Genomic DNA, 24056 nt, shown 5'->3' on the forward strand with positions numbered 1-24056 from the left:
GATGGTTGTGAGCCACCATGTGGTTGCTGGGATTTGAACTCCGGACCTTTGGAAGAGCAGTCGGGTGCTCTTACCCACTGAGCCATCTCACCAGCCCACAAAGTTTTAATCTTAAATTATGTACTTTTCTATGCCCCTGGCCCAGAATATGTGTGTATGTGCACAGTGTGGTAATCGTTTGCTGAAAACAGCCAACAGGTTGAAAGCAACCTTAAAATAAATATCCACCATAAATGCAAACAGCTGTGGCTATAGGTTGATGATGTTGGTCCGCAATCAGTAAGACGCAGTCTTCCCTTGTAAAACTCTGTGAAAGATTTCTGTAAAGAATCCCCTGTTTCTTTCCCATACTATATTCCTGTGCCGTTTGATAAATACAGAACAAAGTCCTTTGTTAAGGACAAGGACAACTAGTGGGGCACAGAATCAGACTCACATAACAGATTACAGAATATAAGCCAAAGACTATAGATAGAAGACACAGGGAGACAAGCGGCAAACTCAAATTTGAGCGAACTCTTGGTGAAATAACACAAGAGAAAGTGGCTTCATCTTCACTCTTCTACAACATTAACACAGTTTAGTGTTGAGGTTATCTTTAATGCATTAACCAGTGCAAGTAAACAAGTGACTAAGGCTAGAAATTAAAAACAAAAACCTCTTTTGAAGACTGGTGGGAATGATGAGCAGTGTACCTTTATGCTATCATGAGATATAAATGTTTGTTTTTAGAACAAGGTCTCCAGATGTAGTCCAGGGTGACCTAGTACTTGGCCCAGAACCAAGTCAGGCTTTGAATATATGATCTTTCTGCCTCAGCTTCCTAAGTGTTGAGATTACAAGCATGTACTAAAATGCCTGGCTAAAATTTTGTTTTTCTTTCCTGGTGGTGTGACACATGTCTTTAATCCCAGCATTTGGGAGGCAGAAGCAGGTGGATCTCTGTGAGTTTAAAGCCACATTTAGGTGCAAATATGAATTTAAAATGAGACCAACCTAGCATGTTCAGTTCTTTATTCTCCTGGCAGTGTCCATTGCTGTGTACACACGCAAAAAAACGTATGCTAACGAACTGACAGTGGACAAAGAACAGCGAGGAGGAAGAAAAGAGACCTGACAGGAACTGCTGGGATGAGGACCCTCTCCTATCTTAATCTCCCCATGCCCAAACACCCAGGGCCCACTGCTAACCTTTAGTAGAGCTGGAGGCTGAAGCAGGTCGAGAGGATCTTTTTCGATGTCCATTTTCCACACTCTCAGAAGCCATAGTTGGCTCCTCAGTTCGAGAGTTTCTTCGGCTCGTCAGGGTTTTGGACTTCTCAACTATCTCTTTTGGCTCACTGCTGACAGAGAGAAGTACCAAGTTTCCAAGATGGTTAAGGACATTAAGAAATATAAAAAAGGGGCTCATTATGAACAGTTTCATTCGGAAAGTAGATTATTAGCAGCTATTCGGGGCCAGGGATACAGCTCAGTCTAGCTAGTATGTATAAGGCCTGGGTTTGATTCCCAGCACTGAAAACAAAACAAACAACAACAACAAACCAAGCCACAGTTACTCTAGATAGAAACAGAACGATGCTACTGAGAATTTAAAAATGAGTCTAGCTTGTTAAATTAGAAAAATAAAATAAGAAAGCACAATGCTGGTGTAATTGTGGGAAAGCAGGTGAGAGCCATAAAGAACTGCAGCAACTCCTCTCCAACCCTCACTGCTTTCCTAAGGTGAGAATATGTCCCACTTCAAACATCACTTTGTAAAATTTTAGCTACAGAATGTATTTATTAGATGTTTGAAAGCTTCTACTAGCCCCAAATAATACCTAAAATCTGTATGTGGAGGTGCATACCTTTAATTCCAACATTTTAAGGGCAGAGGCAGGCTGATGCCTGTGAGTTTGAGGCCAGCCTGGTCTACATAGTGAGCTATAGTCCATCAAAGATTACACAGAGAGACCCTGTCTCAAAAGAAATTATTATTTGGCGGCAGCTAGGAAAATTTGAGCATATTTTGGTATTAGATAATAACCTAGTAATTAAGTAATAGGAATATATTCACATTCCACTGCAGATAAATTGGATGCCCTAACTCCAACCCTAGAATTTTAGTAGAGAAACATATTTACTGATTGATTGACTGATTGATTGATTGACTGGGTTCCTGCATGTAGCCCATGCTGCCCTGCAACTCAAAGAGATTCACTTGCCTCTGTTACCAGAGTGCTGGGATTAAAGATGTGTGCCACCACCACCCAGCCAGAAGATAAAGATTTAAAATTGGCAATACTGTTATTAAAGATACAGGGATAAGTTTAGATAGACATAAAATCCTAATTATAATAATGATTGGTTACTGGCACACCTATATGCAGTCTTAAAAATTACTTTGTGGGATCTATAATGGGATCTATCACCCTCTTCTGTGTGTTTGAAGACAGCTACAGTGTACTTACATATATTAAATAAATAATTAAAAATTATTTTTGTGATAGATTACTTATGATACACTATTCATGATAAATGAGTGAATAGTTTGACAACATATTTGGAATAGTACTTCTTTGTATACTTTGTAAAGAAACTACAAGATGAGTCACTCTGCAATTCTCTGATGTTTCTTTTCTCTTTCTTTTTTGAGGTAAGGTCTCATGTAGTCTAGCTTCATACTCGTTATGTAGCTGAGCATAACCTTGAACTTTTAGTTCTCTGGCCTATACCTTCCAAGTGCTGGGATTATAGGCATGCACTACCATTCCTAGGCTTAATTCTGATATGAATCAGAAAATTTCTTTAATAAACTTTTTACTATATCCATGGTTCAAAATACTTATTAAGATCATTTTTTTAAAATCAGATTAAATTTGCTTGCAAGGCATAGAACTGAAATGTAATACAACAAAAGTTAAAGCCCATTTCTTCTGGGAAGTTTTCCATGCTTCTCTCTCACTGTGGACTTGTTTCTTCTTCTCTTGGGTTCACAGTCTAAATATATGACCTTCTAAAGCATCCATTGGATGCTCTAATAGGGGTTTTAAAGATTTATTTATTTAATGTGTGTGGGTGTTTTGCCTGTATGTATGTCTGTGCACATATGCATGCAGTGCCCTTAGAGGCCAGAAAAGGATGCTGGATCCTCTAGAACTGGAGTTACAGAGAGTCGAATCACTGTGCAGGTGTTGGGAATCCCCAGGTCCCCTGGAAGAAACATCAGTGCCCCTGACTGCTGAACCTTCTCTCCAGCTCTGAATGTTCTTTTGTAATGTCTTGGCCTTTCATGAGACTGTAAGTTCCTTAAAAGTACAAGTCATGGTTTGATTATCAACTATCTCTACTTCACTGTTCACTCTTGCTGGAAGAACCTTTGTTAGTAACACTATGGTTGGGAATTGGGCCATAACTGTTCATTTATTATCGTTATCTACCTCATATCAAACCACAAACCAAGAAAAGGCAGAGAGGCCAGACTGGAGCTAGGGTAGAATTATAAGTAAAAAGTTTACATCACCTTTTAGAGATTCTAAGGATAGCTTTCTCTTTGAACTTAGAAAATAGTTAAATTTTCTGAAGACAGTTCCTAATGGTGGACCCTTTTTCTTATGAAGAAAGAAAGAAAGAAAGAAAGAAAGAAAGAAAGAAAGAAAGAAAGAAAGAAAGAAAGAAAGAAAGAAAAAGAAAGAAAGAAAGAGAAAGGAAGGAAGGAAGGAAGGAAGGAAGGAAGGAAGGAAGGAAGGAAGGCAGGCAGGCAGGCAGGCAGGCACAGCAATACAACAACTCTCTGGTCAGTATTTGGGTGGTCAGTGTTCAGGCAGCTCTGTGAACCTATGTGAACATATACCTATGAGTTATATGTGATCTTGATAGACCCCTTTTCTAGATAAATAGTTGGCATATATTTAAGAAACTCAAATGAACTCAAGTATTAGTTCAATTCAAATAAAAACAGATGGGTGGTTAATTGGAATAGCAGTGAATTTGGAATTAGATAATATGGGTCAAGTTGGAGAACCTGTGCATTTATCAGCTACAATATTTAACTCCTTGCTCTCTAGAGTGTAGAGTCTTATCTAAAAAAAAAAATCCCAACTTGTCTAGTAATACATAGGTCAAATGTGAGGGTTCTGGGGTCAGAAAGAGATAGGTTGGAAACTCAATTTTACCATTTGCTGCATCTGTGACTCTGGGCAGTTTAGTTAAAGTTCTCTGACCTTTAGATTTCTCATTGATATGATATGTTTTATTATCATAGTGGATAATGTAAAAATAAAGTAAGGTAATACATCTAGAGAGTTCATAGCCCAGAGTATGGCAAGGAATAATATTCAAAAAATGTTAGCTAATATTAAGAGCTGATATGACGATTCAATGAGAAATGATTTGTGAGGATACTTTATAACTAAATTTCTATATAAATATGAGGCATTCATTAAAATGTTACTGCATTCCTTCACTAAAAAAAAAAAAGGGTGATTCTTGGGAGATAAAATTCCTTTCTAGGGCTAGTGAGGTTATATAGGGCAGCACAGCTAACCGAACAAAGTGTGGGCTTGGGGTTACACCCTACCTACGTGGCTTTTCCCTCTTTGACCTTTGAGGTTCAAACAACTATGCTCAGAAGATACACTTGAGGAGTACCGGTAAAGAAGGTAACATTTATAAACATGACACTCATTTCCTCACTATGCTGAGTGCTGAGGACATCATCAGTTTTTAAAGCAGTCAAGTTTCCTTAGGTGGAATGTTTCCCTGAGGAATGAGGACTCATAGCAGCTCTCTATGTGAGCAGTGAAAAGAAACTGGTGCCAGAGTACAGGAGGACAAGGTGAGAAGTTTCAAGCCTGAGAAAGCTGATATCCTTCAAAGAAGCTTGTGCCAGGGTCATGCTAAGTCTGCAGAGATGGTCATCTTACCTTTGTCCAGAGGCTATGGCAACATTTGCATCAAGTTCTGTAAAAAATACAAGGAGAGAATGAGATGTGGAAGCTGTGGTTCTATGTGTCCACAGGGAGAACAAGGAATCTACAGAATCCAGAATGCCACATTTATATTGACAGCTCTCCACGTCCTGCAGGAGTCTTATCCTGTGTGATATGGAGACAAAGTCGGCACTGACCCAACCTGGTTTGTTGGGGGGGGGGACTTACTTGGTTTATTTTTATTTATAGTTCACTGAGAAATAATCTGGTTTGGATCAACAGAACTAAATTCATATTGCCTGGCTCAGATCTCATCCAGTTAAAACTAGGTTAATAAAAGAAGCCTCTTCCTTTCATGTAGAAGAGATTGTTTTCATTTTTATTTTTATTTTATTTTATTTTATTTTTTTTTCTGAGACAGGGTTTCTCTGTGTAGCCCTGGCTGTCCTGGAACTTACTTTGTAGACCAGGCTGGCCTCGAACTCAGAAATCCGCCTGCCTCTGCCTCCCGAGTGCTGGGATTAAAGGTGTGTACCACCATGCCCGGCCCTGTTTTCATTTTAAAAATATCACCACCCTTCTGCATTTTCTTTTTAAAGGCAATTACCTTTAAATATAATAGAATGTCTATTAAAGATTTATTTCCCCCCTTAGCATTTTCACTGAATCTTAGAGGGCCCTGCTTTGAGATACTGCCCACAGACTAAATTATATTTATTTCTGAGCTACTTCATAGACTTCATCAACCACCAAGCAATGACCTGGAAACAACTGAAACTTTGTCTGGCAGGACTGCACCAGTGAGCACTCTCTGGGTTTATCAAATACTTCTTTTCAGCATCAGAAATAAAATGAAATGAAATAAAATGAAATAAAAACAACAACAAAAAACCCCCTTCTACTTCTATTAGTATACCTCTAGGTGGCTCTTTTACAAAGGCCAAAGGCCTTTCTCTACTGTAGTAGACAACCATGTCTCCTGCTGTGCCCTCCCTGGCCCTGTGCCTGTTTTCCTACTTAAAGAATCCAGTGCTTCAAGCTCAATAGCTAAACTGCTAGACAAAGCACATGGTCGTCCTTTGAAGACAGAGTTACTTGGCTTAATTTTTTTTTTTTTTAACCCCAACTTTTTCCTCCCTCCCTCCCTCCCTCCCTCCCTCCCAGTGTATGGGCTCATTCTGTAGCCCATGCTATTCTGGAACTCACTATGCAGCCCAAGCTGAGCCTCAAACTCATGTCAATCTTCCTGCCTCAGCTTAAGTGCTGAAATTACAGGGAATGAGCTACCATACCTGTTGTAATTTCTTATGGTCCATGTGTTCATATGTAAATTATTTGCCTTCTTAGGATTCAGTGCCTCATATGAAAAGTATAGCTGACTACATTACCTGCTTTAGCATTACGATTAAACTGAAATAAAACACTCGAGTTTTAGTATAGTATCTGGTACTTAGTTATAACAATTCAACGTCAACCATTACCATCTGTTACGCTGATGGTCACCTTGCACTTTTCATGTGAGGAGGCTGGTCCTTCACTGCAAAATGCTCACAGTAGGGAATCCTTGCTTTTTGTCTTCTGCTTAGTTCCCAGAATTTCTTCCATAAAACCTGATGTAATGCCACAAGAAACAGACACTAACTCCTTCTTGGGTCTTTACTTCTTTGCTGGGTCAGCTAGAGCATACAAATTCACCTAATATATACTCAGTAATAACAATGTGGATGAACAGTCTAAGGTGCTAGATCAATAATAAAAAACAGTTCAAGTAAAAAGAGGTGCTAACCTTGAAGAGCTTCACCCCAGGCATCTCATTCTGTATGTAGCACTCACGTCCTGAACTCCCTATGTAACCTACTCTGACCTCATAGTAGTAAACCTCTTGCCTCAGCCTCCTGAGTGCTAGGATTACTGGCATGAGCTACAAAAGGCTAGTCTGCTATTTTATTCTTAATTTTTAATTAATAAACTCTGTTTGTTTATTTTTGAGACAGTTTCTCTATGTAGCCATGGCTGTTCCAAGTGCTGTGATAAAGGCATGTGCCACTAGACCTGGCTTGTATGCCCTTTTGAAAGAATCAAAGAAGTTGATTTTGATAACTTTTACACTAATTTATGTAAATGGAAGGTTCTAAGGTTGTTTACACATGCGCACATATGGGATGTGCCTTGTACATTAGAGTGTCCAAAGAGGAGGTCACAAGATCCTCAAGATCCCCTGGAGTTGGAGTCATAGGCACCTATGAACCATCAGATATAGGTGCCGGGAACTGATCTGGCCTTCTGAAAGAGCAGCAAGTGCTTTCACCTACTGAGTCATTAGCCCAAGCATACACTGTCAATGATCTGCCAACTTCCTTTGGGAACCAGTCATACTTTCTGTTTTGTACCTTTCACAACCTTCTGTGACAAAGAACCAAGTAAAACTATGAAAATGTCTATGATACTCATTAGCTGTGGTGTCTGTTTTGCAAAGGCAGAAGTGCTCTTACTGCCATCAAGGTACTTGTGAGTTCAGAGCTGACTCAGCATCTAACAGCAGCTATTATACTTGAATTCTCCTTCTGGAAACACTACCACTAGTGCTGTTTACTAGGGCTACTTACAATATCTTGGTCAAGGGGAGAAACTTAGTCATGCATAGATGGCTAGGATGATTCACTGTAAGCAGAGGGGCTGGAATATGCTTCTACATCCACCATGATAATCCAACTACAGCTGGTACATTCATGCTTGTCACCCCAGTAAGCAAGCATATTCTAACTACTTAGCAGCCAGCTGTGGATAGCAGGATCGTGGAACAAGGAAAACAACTCAGGGTAGGGTTGCAGACAATGAGCACAGAGATGCCATTCTTGAGTTCTCTGCTAACACTACAAATATGAAAATGAACAAGCTGGTTGGGAAAAGTAACCACAGAGCACTACACAAATCCTGCCACTCAATTTTGGCTGGCTTGGAAAACAAGTAGGTAAGACAGTTCGAGATTCTTACTGACTCATGAGAACAGCACTGCCTCCTTCAATGTAACCCATCCCACTCCAAGATATTCTAAACAGTACCTTACCTGGTCTGGCAACAGAGCCCTGCTGTGCGGTGGCTGGAGTTTCCTTTGGGGCTAAATTCTGTGAAGGGGCTAAGGCAAGAAACAAACAAATAGGTCTTTTACTTTTTTTTATTTTTTAAAATCCCTAACTAAACTAGAAAGCATTAACCAAGCAACTAAGTAACTGCTGAAACAGCGTATTCTTAGAAGGCCATGCTTGCAGGCTTGAAGCGGATCCTCAATGTGTCCTACACAAACCCACTACTCTAACCTTAAGCAGCGAGGGTCTGCTCCTCCCTCTACACTAGAAAGAGACAGAAAGGAGACGGCCACAAGGACAACTGCAGCTACAACTGTAGGATCAATTTCAGGCTCTGACTTTTTTCTTTCTGTGTGGTTTTCAGACAGGGTCTTTCTCAGTTTCCTCAGCCTGGTCTGAAACTCTTGACCCTCCCACCCCAGTCTCCACAGCTCTGGGATTACAAGCATGTGCCACCACACTAGGCCTAATGGCTGTTTTCTTAAAAAACTGAAAACTATGTCTTAGTAAGCAAGCTAGCTTCTTTTAGAATGGCTATACCACTCACCTCAACATTTAAAAAAAATTATGTAACCCCAGCAGAGATTCTACACATACTCCTTGATTACCAAAACACACAATTCTGTTCTTTTCTATAGCAATTAACAAGAATGATGGGCATAAAACAGACAATAAATATATACTTAATAAGTCAATCAACATAGTATTATTTACTTTTCTAACAAATAGCTATAAGAACTTTCTATAGGCAACTCAGCCTATTATGAAAGGTAAGACAGATACATATAGTATACTCCACTATGATGTCATATGGAAAGAGACACATAAAATATAAAGTGCCATGGGAGTCCAAAGGAAAAGAATATTCTAGGCTGAAAATGTAAAGAAATACTTTAGGTAGAAATGTCAGCATGAGTCTTTGAAAGACAGAACGGACTTAGACCCTAGAACTAGAACACACGAGACACTTTGGAACACAACTTTATGGACTGTACAGTAAAGACTTAAGGCTTAAGTATGCCAGGGCTATCAAGGGTATGCCTCCAATCTTAACACTATAGCTTAAAATTCTTGATAAACTACAACAGTAAGTTTTACCCTTTGGTGGAAACTGAATTTTGTAGATTTCTCTCTCTGCTTAGTAGCGTAATTGCTGGTTCATCTCCCTAAAACTTATGGTTCTCTATCAATTGTGATCCAAATAAAAATACTTTCTAATTATTTCATCATTATTCTCTTAGTGTTAAAGGAAAAAGTTCCCTAGAAGGAAACAGAAATGGAAATATCAAGTATCAGAGAACATACTTAAGCCACACCAGTTCCTTCTGGTTTACACAAGGTCTCATGTAGCTTAGCTTGGCCTCAAACTCAAGTCTGTAGCCGAGTGTGGCTCTGCTCTCCACCTTACCTCCTCTCCCACGTGCTGCATGTGTGCACCACCATGCTCAGCTTTCTTTTTAATTTTTATAGTCACCTACATCAACAAAATTCAACCTTGAAACACAGCTGTCCCCAGCAAAGTCTCTCTCTTCTGTAAGGACAACGAACTCTTTGCAAGCTTTCACCCCTTCTTGTATCTCTTTAGATAAGAGGGAGAAAGAAGGAAAGGAACCTTTCTAGAGCTATGTCTGGGGCAGTATGCTGGCACTTGATATTCAAGTTCTCTCACTGACTCCTACATATCCTGGGTGGTAAAATTATAATCTCCACTTTACAGGTGAAGTACGAGGAACTCACCAGACTGTAACTGGCAACCAGTGGAGCTAAAATTTGAACTCTGATCATAACCTGAAGCTGGTATTCTTTCTGCTCCTCTTCCTAATTGGTAGGCACTCAAAGTATTTTAGCTGCATAAATAAAAGAGGCATTATTAGCTGGCTTAGATACTGCAGAGGCCTCTAGCTAGGACTAACTTGTCTCTAGGTACGTGGAGCTTCTGCACCATTTGAGCCATACAGAAGAAAGGAGGTGTAAAGACACCCGTGCTTCCAGTATTAACCACTGATCTAGTGCACAGGAAATAACTTGAACTAAATGTCCACTAATGCAATTTACTAAGAGGCCATGTCCAAAGGAAACAGGCAATAACACTTAAACCATATTACCATATTTTAGGTTCTGTGCTAAGCATGTCACATTCATTACCTCACTGAAATCTTGTGACTATTACTGTCTCCATGTTACAAAGGAGGAAGTGAGACTTGCCCCAGCCCATTGAGCTGGCAAATGCTGCAAGTCTATCTGACTCTTCCCCACTCAGATCTTCCTTTGCTTATCATGAAATCTGGTTTTCTGGTAAGCTTTTCTGGAGCAGTCCAAACAGAAAGGCCCCTGAGTTATCATACAGTGAGAACAAGGCAAGAAGAACTAAGGGAGGGACATAAAGAGGTCGCTGTTCACACTCAAGGGATGATGCCAGGCCAGAGGATTAAAAGAGTATAGGCTCAACAAATATTAGACATTTCTGAGCTTCAATCTTTTCACCCACAGGAAGGAATAAGACTATATGAATGGTTGGTATAAAGATGATGTGAGATAGTATGTATGAAAATGCTTTTTAAAACTGAGGAACATATATACACATGAAAATGAAACATGAATCAGTTCAGAAGCCAAGAAAGAACCATGTTAATGAATATAAACTGAACATGGCATTTAAAAGAATATTTTTCAATGTACTTTCAGTAAGTAAGCCTACAACTACCATTTTTCTTCTTTTAAGTAGAAAAGGGCTTGTGCTTTCTCTCTTGTGGGACAGGTCAGCCAAAACCTGACATGAGGAGTTGATGCCAAGCTCAAGTACATACCTATGCTGGGTAGAAGCTCTGGATGGGATCCCACCTTCTCCTCCACTAGGCCACCTGCAAGTGGCTCGGATGTTACGCCACCATGATTGCCTTTTGTGGTTGGCGCTGTGGAGATGAGCTCAGAGGGTACCAATGTGGTTACTATTGAGCGTACACTGGTGGGAAGAGCACCGCCAGGTAAGATGGGTCCTGTTGAGGTGGAGCTTGGGCCCATGGGGCTAGAGGTCATTTTTAGTAGAGTGGGTGCTGAGGGTGTTGGGGTTTTACTGTCCAGCTCTGTGGAGCACTGCTCTGTTCCCATTAGCCCAGGAGTTGTGGTCTCTAGCCCTGGGCCTTCAGTCTCTCCATCTGCACCATATTGTTCTTCCCCTTTCTCCAGAGAGCCTGTAACTTTCTTACAAGCCTTGGTCAGCAAAATCTGGCCAATTTTGTCCACTTTTCCTTTGCCCTTACTGGATGAGACTGGGCTTCGACGATTGGCAGAGGAACCTGGACTATTGGTCAAAAGGGGAGAAACTACTGTGGTTGGCTGTGAAGGAGGCAGAGTGCTCTGGTCTGCTGAGGTGTTCGTCTGAGGACTAGCCTCATCTGGATTTAATTCTTTTACTTGCTGGACAGAAGGATTAGGAGCGACAACTGGAGAGGATGTACAAGGAGGGGAAGGCAGCTGAACAGGAGTGGCTCGTGAGCTAAGGACCAATGGCCGACCTGTCTGTATATTTGGAGCAGGACTACTGGAGGGGACATTAGGTGTTACAGGAGCTGAAGAAAATTTTATGTTCTGAGGTATGTGTAAAGGTCCAACAACTGCGACGGAGGGAGGCATCAGGCCACTGTTGGTTGTCAATGGGGTTGCAGGAATTGTGCTTGGCTGTGATCCTTTCATAACCTGAATTATTGAGGATGAGTTGATAAAGACAGGTGTAATGAACTGAGGCCGGGCATTAGACTGAGCAGCTGACTGTCCTTCAGAAACCATAACTTTGTTACCCACGTTGGGCATTGTGACGACTGTTGACATCAATGCAGACTGCAAGTGAGTTGGCAGGGCTGCTGATGTATTAGATGAAGTGGTTATGGGGTTGGAAGTAACAAATACAGTTATTTGGTTTGGGGGTAAGGGAGTAGAAATGGAGGAAGAGCTGACAGGTCTTGACATTACTGGAGGGATGCTTGGTGCAACATTAGAGCTGACCTCACTCAATTCTGAATGCGCAAGTGTTGAACACGGCTCATTACTGTGAGGTAAGTTTAAAGAATTAGAGGGTTCTTTAGAAGACGGATCCTGCAGTGTGGGAATGACAGATGCTTTTTTGAGGTCCTCTCCTGAAACTACTGGAGGTGTTACTTCCAGATCTGTAAGCCCAGGGGGTTTAATGGTCACATTAGGAGCTCCAGAGTTGTCAAGAAGTTGGCTTAATGATGTTGGTGCTTCTCTCATGGCAGGAGACATCAAATTTTTGTTCTCTTCAACAATGGGGAGTTTGTTAGGATCCAATGGTTGCCCATCCTTTTTGGATTGATCTTCGGGGACAGCCATTTTAGCTTCCTGGGTAGGGACTACTTTCAGCTCAATGTTTACCTGTTCCTTCCTACCCTGGGAATTCTGGCAATCATTGTCCTGAGGAACATTCAAACTCTCTTTGTTATCCTCAAGAACAGTCCCCATTGCAGGCACAGGCACGGTGGGATTCTGAGGATTTAGCCCAGAATTGTTAGGAAAGCTTCCAGATAAGGGGGGATTGGCAAGTGGAGTGGGACCAACCAACACATTTCTAGGCAGCTCCATGTTCTGCAACATGGTTGTGCTTGTTTGAGAAGCCAGAGTAAGTTTAGGGGCTTTTGAATTTTGCCTTCCAGGACTTGGGGTAGTTTTCCTACTGGACCCAGGACTCGACCTGCGACTGTTGCTTGGACTTGCCCGTTTTGTTGTTCCAGGATTAGACTGTTTTCCAGAATTTACCACCACAGAATCTAATTTATGAGCTTGTGGGGCAGCAAAGTTAGGAGGATTAGTTATAGTAAGATTTGAAGGTGCTTGCCCAATGGCCTTCAGAGTTGTTGGATTTAAGCCCTGCTGATCAAAGCCCCTATTTAAATTTGGCCTGGGAGGTAAAGGAATATTAATCTGTGGTGGGAAGAGTCCTGCTATGGAAGCATTGAGTCTCTCTGGAGATAGACTGATTTCTGAAGGTTCTGTGCTGGGAGGGCGGTTGTTGGGTGTCTGAGGATAATAGGGTCTGGGGCTGGCTCTGTTTGGTGTTTTAGGCCTAGATGTCTGGGTTGGAGCAGCCACATTTGGAAAGTGGTGGCCATGGGAACTAGGCAAGGAATTTACAGGAGGTTGCTGGGGAGTTGCACCTTGAGTTGCTGAAAGGGGAGATGGTCCAGGTTTAGGTCCTGTCATCATTAATTGATTCTGAGAAACTACTAAATGTGAGGGCATGTTATTTGGGCCTCCTGCAACAGATGGTACTTCACTGCCACTAGCTTCAGGAAGTGAGGACATCTCTCCTAGTGGTGAGCTAGAAGAATTCTGTGGGTTCTCCTGGTATACCATTTTCCTTGAATTACTTCCCAAAGGAGTATTCACAGACATCGGCATTCTCTGTTTATCAGGTGACGGTGGCACAGAGGCAGGTCCTTGCAAACCAACCATGACAGGTACACTGCCACTCTGCTGCATGGGCATTCTCTGGGAGTCTGGGTTCAGAGGACCCCGTGGAGGATGGACATTTTGGGAGACTGGAAGCCTAATGGATTTAGGATCTTGCTGCATCATGAGCATCATCATCATTTGTTGCTGCTGCTGCTGCTGCTGTTGCTGCTGCTGTTGCTGGGACTGTGGCTGACTAGGTGGTGGTGGCTGCTGCTGCTGAGGCAGTTGTGGTTGTGGCTGCTGCTGTGGTGGCTGTGGTGGGGGTGCCACATGCTGCATGAGCTGAGGAGGCATCTGCTGCAGTGGCCTCTGTTCAACTGGTTGTGTAGGATAACCTAAAACAAGCCCCCCCAAATCAGGGAAGTTAGATTTTTCAGTGAGAAAACTTTGCTACCTTTAGAGTAGAGCTGAGCAGTACTCATAGGTAGCAGACTGTGTACAAACAGCTCAGGCATGCTGCTCCCAGGACAGCCCCTCATTATTTGACACAAGCAAGGGAGGGGCTCACACTGCTTAAGGAAGCAAAAAGCAAAGCATTAAGTACATGAAGCGAGCCCCTTGGTGTTTAGGCTGCAAATGAAGCATTACTGTATTAAGACTGTGCTATGCACTATAAATGGTTGATCTACTAGATGAACATATAAAGAGAGAAACTATCAACATTAAGTGGCTGGCTACCCAGCATCTAGGTCTCATGTTGAAATAATCAGTAATTCACTGTGCATATGAAAAAACACATTTAGAAATCACTTTTTCTCGGAGCAGAGGACTTGTTTTTGATGCAAACAGCCTTTTTATTCCTTCAGTGAAATTAAATATATAATTCTATGATTGAGTTCTTTTAAAAAGAGTTTCAATGAGTCTGGTCCATGGTTTCCATATATTATGCTGTATCCTTTGGGCTTGATCCTCTGAAGAAAAATGAATGTACTACACTGCTCCTAGGTGTATATTAATTTAATAAACAGAGGAGCAATGGGGCTGATTACTATGGTGAAAATAAAATAAAGTACTCAAGTTTTTATGTATATTCATCTCCATGTACCATCATATACAGAAGTCTTTATTTGGAAAAGTATTTTCTATGAATCCACAATTGAAGAATAAATAAGCCAAAAGCACAGACCTCAGGAGTAAAAAATAATTTTGGGACAAAACCTCTGAGGACAATGCCTTCTAAATTTGCAGAAGGCATCTTCATACATGATTCCCTTTTTTGTGATGGTTTATGTGAATTTCTGAACAAAAACCTTATATAATCAGCATAAGAGAAGAATCAAATTAAGCCAAGTATAAAGGTGGTTTAGTGTGGGAAAGTGGAAATATGTCAGGGATGTGATTCCATAATTATATTTATTCAACTGTTACATGAAAAATAATTTGGAAGTTTTACAGAAAGTGTAAGAACACAAATAACTAGCTCTGGCAGCTGGAAGAAATTCTGGATCAAGATTTTTTTCAGAGCAGCTACCAAATGCTTTGGCCAGACTCTGTGCTTAACAGAGTTACTGTCTTCTAGTCAAAGATTTCCATGGTACCAACGAGCAGCATCCAGTTCTGAAGTTGTTTTTGGTTTGTTTGTCTATCTTTTGTTTTTGGTGACAGGAAGTAGCCCAGGATGGCCTTAAACTCATTAGGTTGCTGAAGGTGAACGTGAACTGCTAACCCTGCCGCCTCCACCCTGCAAATGCTGGGATACAGTTTTGAAGATTTTCTTTAAAATCCTTTTGTTTTGTTTTGTTTTAGGCCCGAGTAACTTGTTGATACTTACAAACCTGGCATTCCAACAGGTCAAACACAACAGGCTCTTGTATACCTTGGGGTTCCGACATTAAGAAAAGTGTAGTTTTGAAAAAGTTCACTTGTGTCAGGGCTCTAGCACAGATGCTTTTCAGATCTTTAAATGAGTTTATCAGACAGCACAGTAAATACAAAGACAGTAATAGAGATGACATGGCAGCCTCTCGAAAGCAAGAGCTAAAGGCTCAACTGGTACAAAGGGTCCAGAAGCAGGGATCAGTCTGAAGGGGCTTAGCGCTAAGAAGACAGGCTGGGATAGATGGCTGAGAGGAAAGCCAGGTACACACAGTAACGACATGTATTAGTCAGGGGTTACAAAGCCTTGATGCCTTTAGGGGTCAGGCAGACAGTAAAGAGAGAAGTAGACTGCATATGACAGCAGGGTCCTGCAGACACCGCCTGCCCAACTGCACAGCAGTCACCTATTTCTACAATCAATTAAACTCAGGGATTTATTTAGATACCACTAGCAATTCAAATCTGTTAAAGGCCAAATTGAGCCTCAGGTTCCCAGTTTGCAGAAAGGAGGCAATAAATGTTTGAAAGAATTCTGGAATCCACGCAAGAGTCAGATATGCCTAAGGTAGGAGGATACCTCCCTTCCTGAACATACTCACCAAGGACTGGAGACTAATAGCTTCAATAGTGCTATTGTGGCTCACTAGAGATGACTGTAGTAGACTAAGCAATTTGTAATAAATAACATCAAGTCTTGACATCATGATGATGTACTTTTGAAATATATAAATTTATAAATTAAAAGCAGATAAAAGGTTAACTCTAAAAAATAATATCAATTTCATTAATATGCCAAAAATAGGTGAAATTACTTAAGAGGAAGAAACAAAGCATTAATTCTTTTTTTTGTTTTGTTTTGTTTTTCGAGACAGGGTTTCTCTGTGTAGCCCTGGCTGTCCTGGAACTCACTCTGTAGACCAGGCTGGCCTCGAACTCAGAAATCCACCTGCCTCTGCCTCCCAAGTGCTGGGATTATATCTATAGGAGAGGGCTTGTGAAACTTTGACTTGAATTCTGGAATAAAGTTATAAGTCATTGTTTAGACCAAGAAAAAAAACAGGTGCAGAGAAATTGTGATATCTGGTCTTGGTGCCATGATACCTGGGTCGGAAAGAATCAATTTCAGATTTCTATAAAACCATGCTCTTTAACATTGAAAAGATAACATTTTATAATCAGTGAAGGGGCTTCAATACTATTGATACTATTAATTTTAAGCTATTGAGCTGACAGTAATCACATGATTATTGCTTATCTCTGCTTTGAAAAAGTCTGAGGAAGTAAGAACTACAGACAAGCAGGATACGGTGAGTAGATCTCTATATTATCATATTTTATTCTGAGGGCGACTAAAACTACAATGCTGACAGACAAGCAGGACACAGTGAGTAGATCTCTATATTATCATATTTTATTCTGAGGGCGACTAAAACTACAATGCTGACCAAAAAAGGCACTTTCCACCAAGTCTGATTTGAGGACTTATGATGAAGACAGTTTAAGCACGTCTGCATGTGTGTGCATTTACATGTACCTATGGACATTATATTTGAAGTATTTACTTAGCCAGTGCAGAGCTTGCACAGTATATTTCTGAAGCAGTCTAGTTAGTAGACAGGGTTATTGTTTGATGGAAGGAAGAAGCCTTGTAAAGGTGTATATGCAGTGCAAAGTTTATAATTTTAGCTAGTATCGCATTACCTGGTGGCCGGTTTGAAAAGTCTGGCAGTTTAGGGCCTGTGGTGTCCAAGTTGATTCCTTGTTCTCCAGGTAATGACTGTTGATCAACTTCCTCTAGACCAGTTGGACGATTATCTGGCGTGCTAAAACACAAGTAGCACAGATTGAGTAAGCTGTATAAGGAACACAGGAATCTAGTGCAACCTCTTCCTACTTTAAACAATGACAATGTGTTTATATATCGCTCTATTATTTGTATCTTTCTAGTCTGGATTCTTAATACTGACATAAGAGTAACCTGGCCATTTCATTAAACCTTAAAGTTCACGCACTCTTAGCAGTGTACTCACTCAGTGTTACCCTCTAATTCCTGATACTATGTTTTATATAATGACCTTTGATGTTTAGCCTGATCAGGACTCTGAGCTACCAGTACTCTGCAGTGCTACTCCCGTGACGCCAGTATTTCAGTGTGGCTATTAAATGCAAACCAGATGCCAGGGGTTCAACAGCTGCAAAGTAACTTTACATGTTTAGTAACTAGATGAAGATGGTACTCAAAGAATAAAGGTGGAAAATACCACAACAAAGCTACTTAGCTTTGCTGTGGAACGAAGACTTGGATTCTTTCTGTAACTTAGAATTCTAGTGGGAAAGAAAAAAATGAAAATTTTTTTCCCTACTAATGCCCACATTTTTGAGGATCCAGCGTGCTTATGTTCCTCATTTGGTTTATTTTTTATTCCCATTTGCATCTTTCTTTCCTACACTAATTTCCCTTTGATTTGATTATAGTCATCCCTTTGTAAATAGTATTTTGTCCCATAACACACTATATAGTTTTATAGACCATCAAATTCCTTTTAAAAAACAGCACCACCAGCAGAAGCATAAGACTGGAGAGAAGGCTCAGAGGTTATGAGCTATAGCTGCTTTTCCAGAGGATCTAGGTTCAATTTCCAGCATCACCATGGCAGCTCATAACCACCTGTCACTGTAGGTTCAGGAGACCTGACAGTCTTTTCTAGCCTCTGGTAGCACCAGACACAGAAGCATGTGGTGTACAGACACACACAGCCAAAATACCCACACACATAAACAATAAGAGACCCTCCCCCCCAACATTTAACAGGTCCTAAGGACAACCAAATCACTATGCCAATTTGTTCCTTATATAACTTTCCAATTATTTCAAATCATAAATGAAGATTTTGTGGTATCCTTCACTTAAATTTTTTTTATAGCTAAAACTATGAAAAAACAGTAATGGTCTAAGACAGGTTTCATGGTAAGATAATGGTAGAACTGGAGGTAGGTTAGCTTCCTCCTAAGCCTACTGCCCTTTCTTAGGAGCCCTGATGTTGTTTAAGCTCCTTTTAAAAGTGTGTTGAATCAACAATTCACCAGAAGGCTGGTGAAGATAACAAAAACATACTAATGGCAAATGAATAATTTTATTTCTAGTATACTGAGGGAATTAAGATAATTACTACCATAAAAATGTTATTCAGACAGGAAAATAGGGCTGGAGAGATGGCACAGTGGTTAAGAGCACTGTCTGTTCTTCCAGAGGTAGCTCACAACCATCTGTAATGGGATCCAATGCTCTCTTCTGGTGTGTCTGAAGACAGCTACAGTGTACTCACATTTGGGGTAGGGGTAGGGGTAGGGGTTGGGGTGGGGAAGCCAGACAACTTGATAACAGCAAGAATTTAACTGAGGATTAGGCATAAGGAAAATACGTCTGAATTCAGGAAAATATATGTTGTTAATATATAGTGATTGACATAAGAAGTAGCAAGTTACTGTGATAGGCTAAAACCAATGCACATTGTAGAAAAGCCTGGAGAAAGGCAGCTGGAGTTAGTTTGAACATTGAAGCTCAGTTAGACAAAGCTCCCCTGTTGGGAGTTTTCTTTCTGTCTCTAGAAAATCTACCACAAACACTTAGGAAACATTTAGCCAAAAATCAGAAACATAACTTAATACGTAGTTTTAGGATATGAAGCATGATTGTTAATTATCCTTCCTGTTGTATCTTATGAAAGAGCTCCCCTGGAGAACTTTTACATAAGGGAAACTGGTTGAAGTTTTTAGGGACGGTAAGAGACTTTTAGAGAAAAAGCACACGTAAAAAATTTTCCTCTATTTGCCAGATGCAAGGTGTCTCTATGATCCGTTTTATTCACCAAACACATTCCCCGAATTCCCCAACAGCCAGTATAACATTCAAGTATGTGCTGTATAGAATGGCAGTGGGATATCACTGGTCACTTTTCAGGCTGAGGGAGTAGTGCACACCTTTAATCCCAGCACTCAAGAGACAGAAGCAGGCAGATCTCCTGTGATTTTGAGACCAACCTGTCTACAGAGTGAGTTGCAGGACAGCCAATGCTACATAGTAAAACCCTGTCTCAAAAACAAAACAAAGGGCTGGAGAGATGACTCAGTGGTTAAGAGCACTGACTGCTCTTCCTGAGGTCCCGAGTTCAGTTTCCAGCACCCACATGGTGGTTCACAACCATCTGTAATGGGATCCAATGCCTTCTTCTGGTATGCCTGAAGACAGCTACAGTGTACTCATATACATAAAATAAATAAATCTTAAAAAAAAACAAACAAAAATCTATCAACAAATATCCACACAGAAACAAATGAGTCACATTTGAGGTAAACCGATCATAACTTACTTTAGATCTTGGTGACAATTTTTCTTCTTCCGAGGCGGTTTCTTCTTCTTCGGTTTATTTGCATTGGTATTATTTTGTTTATTGTTTACACCAAAATGGCCTGCAGAAATGTCACTTTGTAGTAAGTTGACCAACAATGGGCTCGTTAATGTTACATCCTTATTGACAGGAAAGCCTGGATTTTGACCACAAGACATCTGACTTCCATTGGGTGCACCACCAAATGGTGCATTGAAAGATACTCCATGGCCCGAGAAGTGGCTTCCCGAAGCACTGTTTCCCTGCATGCTCTGCACGTGTGGGGGGACCATGCTGGCTTGCTGCATGCTGACATCAGGCATCATCTGAGACAGGTTGACATCATTATTTGCTGTAGTAACTGGATCAGTATGTTGCTGGGCCATGTGTGGACTGGGTCCTGGTGGCCGCAGAACCTGCCCCTGAATCCCCATAACCTGAGATGGACTGTTGTTCACAGACCCTTGCTGAGGCAGCATCTGTCCTGACATCTGTCCTGTGAATTGCACCATGTTTCCTTGCATATTTGGAGTTGGTCCCCTCATTATTTGTGCTGGTCCCGGCATGACATTGGATTGGTTCTGAGAGTTAAATTGCGCCTTATTCCCCTGCATCTGATTGGTCATTATTTGTTCTATCATTGGGTTCTGCTGGAGCAAAACTTGCCCCTGAGGCCCCATCATCTGGTTATGTGGTGCCATCATTTGTGGGCCCTGCTGGGGAAGCATCTGCTTGGGTGGGGTCATCCTTTGGGGTGAAGGTCCAAGATTTTGGTTTTGAGCGTTCACCATCATCTGGCCCTGTGGCATAAGCTGGGCCCTTGAAAGGATCATAGGGTTTTGAGGGTTCAAAGTTCCTTGTTGCTGGGGCATTTGGCCCTGTGAGGGCACAATCTGTTGGTGCATGCCCATCAGCTGAGATGGTGGGCCCTGCTGGGGCTGGCCTTGCATGTTGCCCAGGGACACCTGAGGAACCCCAGAGCTACCAGCCTGCTGGTTGTTTATGTTGCCATGAATTCCCATGAGGCTGGGTTGCATCATATTTGGTGGCCCGTGAGACACCTGCATCTGGCTTTGAGGAGGACCAGCTCCTTGACCACCTTAAGAAACAAAACCAAAGAACAAAAAATTATCATCATATTAAGATACTCCAATTACATTACTTAGAAAGGTACCCATCATCCATATATGTTTAACACACTTTCTGTATTTTAGACTCTGGAGGTGTGATATAGGATGGACGTAACTGCTTACATTTTCATGATCATACACTAGGAAAAACATGTCTTTACTCTTACATAGTAACTTAAAGATAACATTAGAAAATAAAGTTTACTTTCAGATTAAATGAAGTATCATCAGTTTTACAGCATAGTTTATAACTACCTTACTGTGAATAAAACTTAAAAGCCAGTATGGGCTAGAAAATGAACCTCCTTATGAGTAAACAAGAGAAACAAAGAATGTACCAGTGTCCTCTAGAAAAAAACTCATGAACACAGAAAACACATTTTAAAAATGCTTCTATGAAAAGCAATGATGCCTTTCAAAGACTACGTGTGTGAAATCTGGGTGCTGTGCTTTAAAGAAGATGGTATACAGTATAGCCTAAGGCAGGGTACTCCTGCTTAAGAGACCTAGAAACAGGAAGATGCTGAAAGTTTAGTGATCCTACTCTGTGACAGTCCCTACTAGACCACATGGGACTTGTTCTAAGTTCTTTTACAACCAAAGGTACTGTTGGTACTGTCTGGCCAGGTGAATTGTCTATTGTTGCATCCTTGGAATTTTCCTATAGCTACTTGTTTTATCTCCAAATCTTACTGTGGTATTGGACATTGAACCCACAGCCTTCTATATACTTAAACTGAAGTCTACTGGAGTTATACTCACAATCTACCCCACCCACTTCAACTGAGAAACCATCTGGCTTATTTTGTCTGTTCTGTTGTGACAGGATATCACTATTGCAGGCTGCTCTGAAACCCTGTGCTCCACTGCCTTGAACTACACCACTATGCTTGACTTGAAAGTTTTCTCAGCTGGGCATAGTGGCTGATGCCTGAAATGCTAGCATCTGGAAAGCTGAGGCAATAGAACTGTCATAAATTCAAGGGCAGCCTAAACTATATAGTAAGATCCTATTTCAAAACACCAAAAATAAAAACGATGAACTTAAGGCCTCTTATAAGCTGGAAAGGTACTCTACTACTGAGCTATATATACCTTAAATGCATGTTGCTGTCATTTTTGGTGTATGTATGTATACATGCATGGTGTGTACCTGTGTATGCACATTTGAATGTGTGTGGTCTGTGCAGGTCTCTACTTCCCCACTCCTGGGATTGTAGGTAGCTGTCACACTCACTCAGCTTATGTCGGTTCCTGGAATCCAAACTGGTTCTCATGCTTCCACAGCAAGCTCTTTACCTATCGAACCTTGTCTTAGCTCTGATTTTTTTTTTTTTTTTTTTTACAGATTTAAATAGGAGCTATAAAGTGGCAATCTAATGAAGTTACAGACCAGTCCATGCTCTACCTTGAGAGAGAAGCATAAACTGTCCACTGGTTACACATCACACTTCTTCCTGAGTTTCAGGAAGGCTTTCTAAACCAGCCTCATAAAGTCAAACTTGAATTCCATAAACACTACATATACAAGTATACAGTCATCCAAGCAACAATTATTTGAGTATCCAATAACAATTAGGATTATCCAGTTACTGATACCAAATCCAGTGCTGATTTAGTATCAATAAAATGGTTCTTTTAAGAGGCGAGAGATAAAAACTAATTTTTTCAGGAAGTATTAAAAGTTAATAGTACATTAAGACAGGTAACAACAAAAAATGATAGACAAGAGGAGAACTGCTTTAAACAGACCAGATGGAGAAATGAAAAAAACAGATAAACATGGAAGTCTTCCTTTAAAAAGGAAATACCTGTGCTAGGGTGGAAGAACTATACATTTTTTAAAAGATTATTTTTATTTTATGTGTACAGGTATTTTGCCTGTATATGTCTGTACACTACGTATATGCTTGGTGCCTGTGGAATCCCCTGAAATTGGAGTAAGCCAACACTGGTCTCTCATTTTTATTTCTTAAAAAAATTAAATTTTTATTTATTATTGTGTGTGCATGTGATGTGGTGGTGGTGGTGGTGGTGGTGTGTGTGTGTGTGTATGATGTAAGTTAGGCAAATATTCCCATTGGCAAGGAAGGCCAGAACAAGCACTTTAACCTGCTGAAACATCTTGTGAGCTCTAGATTTTTTCCCATTCTTTAAGCAATTTATAATGAACATAGGAAGTTCAGGAAATTTTAAGCTAACTTAGTGCAAACTACTTCAATGAGAAAGGGCAAAAAGATTAGTCACTTAATTCCTAAGCAAACAAAAGAAACCCAGCAATGTGAAATTTGGGCTTTAAAAACTGCTTCAAAGAGTACTTACTAATCAATCTACTATATGTTATTTCCTCTCCAAACTTTCTTATATATACTATACTATTGGTACTGATTAAATTGGAAAAATGCCACACTGCATACTAGAATTTAGGCATTCAGCATAAATGAAGCTAATATGTACTATATAGAGATTGTAAGAGTTGAAGATGTTCAAACATGCCATATACCTACATACCTATGAATTTATGGTTTCCTTTCCCAGAAATGCCTTTTGCTTCAACATGCTCTAATCTAGGGTCAGCAAGTCAGGCCATGGCTGGTTTGGAAACAGGAAAGGATTGGGAGAACTCTTCTCTCACTAAGCAGACTGAATAGTTGTAATACAATTCAAATGATCCAAGTTATTTACTATTTGGCCCTTTATAGAAAGAAAGAAAGTGCGTGCATATGTGACTTCTATTCTAACTGAAGTTTCATTTCCTTTCCAAAGGTGTTTCTTGATTCTTGAGAAATAACTTATTTTCCATATTTCAGTCATCACCCCCAAAGTGTATCTGTGTTTGAAATTAAAGAGAAAGACCATGACTTGTTCATTTTTATACCTCTATTGTCTTTCAAGGTATTTACCACTGAATCAATGCTCACGCAACACACATGGCTAAATGAAAGCAAACAAACCTGCGTGCTGGACATTTTGATTTGCTTGCAGCTGAAGGGCTCCTGAATTCCCAGGGGTGGCTGCTGTGGTGGAAGGCACCTGACCTTGCATGAAGTTGGGATTGGCCTGTCCTGCTGAGAAGCCAGGCGGGAGGCGTTTAGGCATTCCTTAATAGAAAACAATGAGTAAGGCGGTTACCTAGCAAATTTATACTCTTGCTGAGATATGGAATGAATAAGGAAGGATGAGCTGCATGGAGTTTCCAGTGGCTTAGCTCTCTCTGTCACACTGGTAGGATCTTTAATAATAAGGTTGGGAAAG

The 24056-nt window shown here is 40.7% G+C and overlaps 1 protein-coding gene across 3 annotated transcripts in view; it reads right to left on the reverse strand.

Annotated features, from left to right (window-relative positions):
* Ncoa6 (nuclear receptor coactivator 6) overlaps positions 1–24056 on the reverse strand; it is a 46150-nt gene that overhangs the window by 2604 nt on the left and 19490 nt on the right. Inside the window, exons 7-13 of one of the 3 annotated variants that reach the window (XM_021193951.2) lie at positions 23756–23902; positions 19654–20770; positions 16985–17106; positions 10807–13800; positions 7981–8049; positions 4908–4944; positions 1192–1343 (exon numbers count right to left, since the gene is read on the reverse strand). In XM_021193951.2, the coding sequence (XP_021049610.1) occupies positions 1192–1343; positions 4908–4944; positions 7981–8049; positions 10807–13800; positions 16985–17106; positions 19654–20770; positions 23756–23902 (4638 nt within the window). The remainder of the gene's footprint in view (positions 1–1191; positions 1344–4907; positions 4945–7980; positions 8050–10806; positions 13801–16984; positions 17107–19653; positions 20771–23755; positions 23903–24056) is intronic. The other 2 variants (XM_029535850.1, XM_021193953.2) reach the window with 2 other exon arrangements.

This window comes from Mus pahari, chromosome 3, assembly GCF_900095145.1.
Source record: "Mus pahari chromosome 3, PAHARI_EIJ_v1.1, whole genome shotgun sequence".
Classification (NCBI taxonomy): Eukaryota; Metazoa; Chordata; class Mammalia; order Rodentia; family Muridae; genus Mus; species Mus pahari.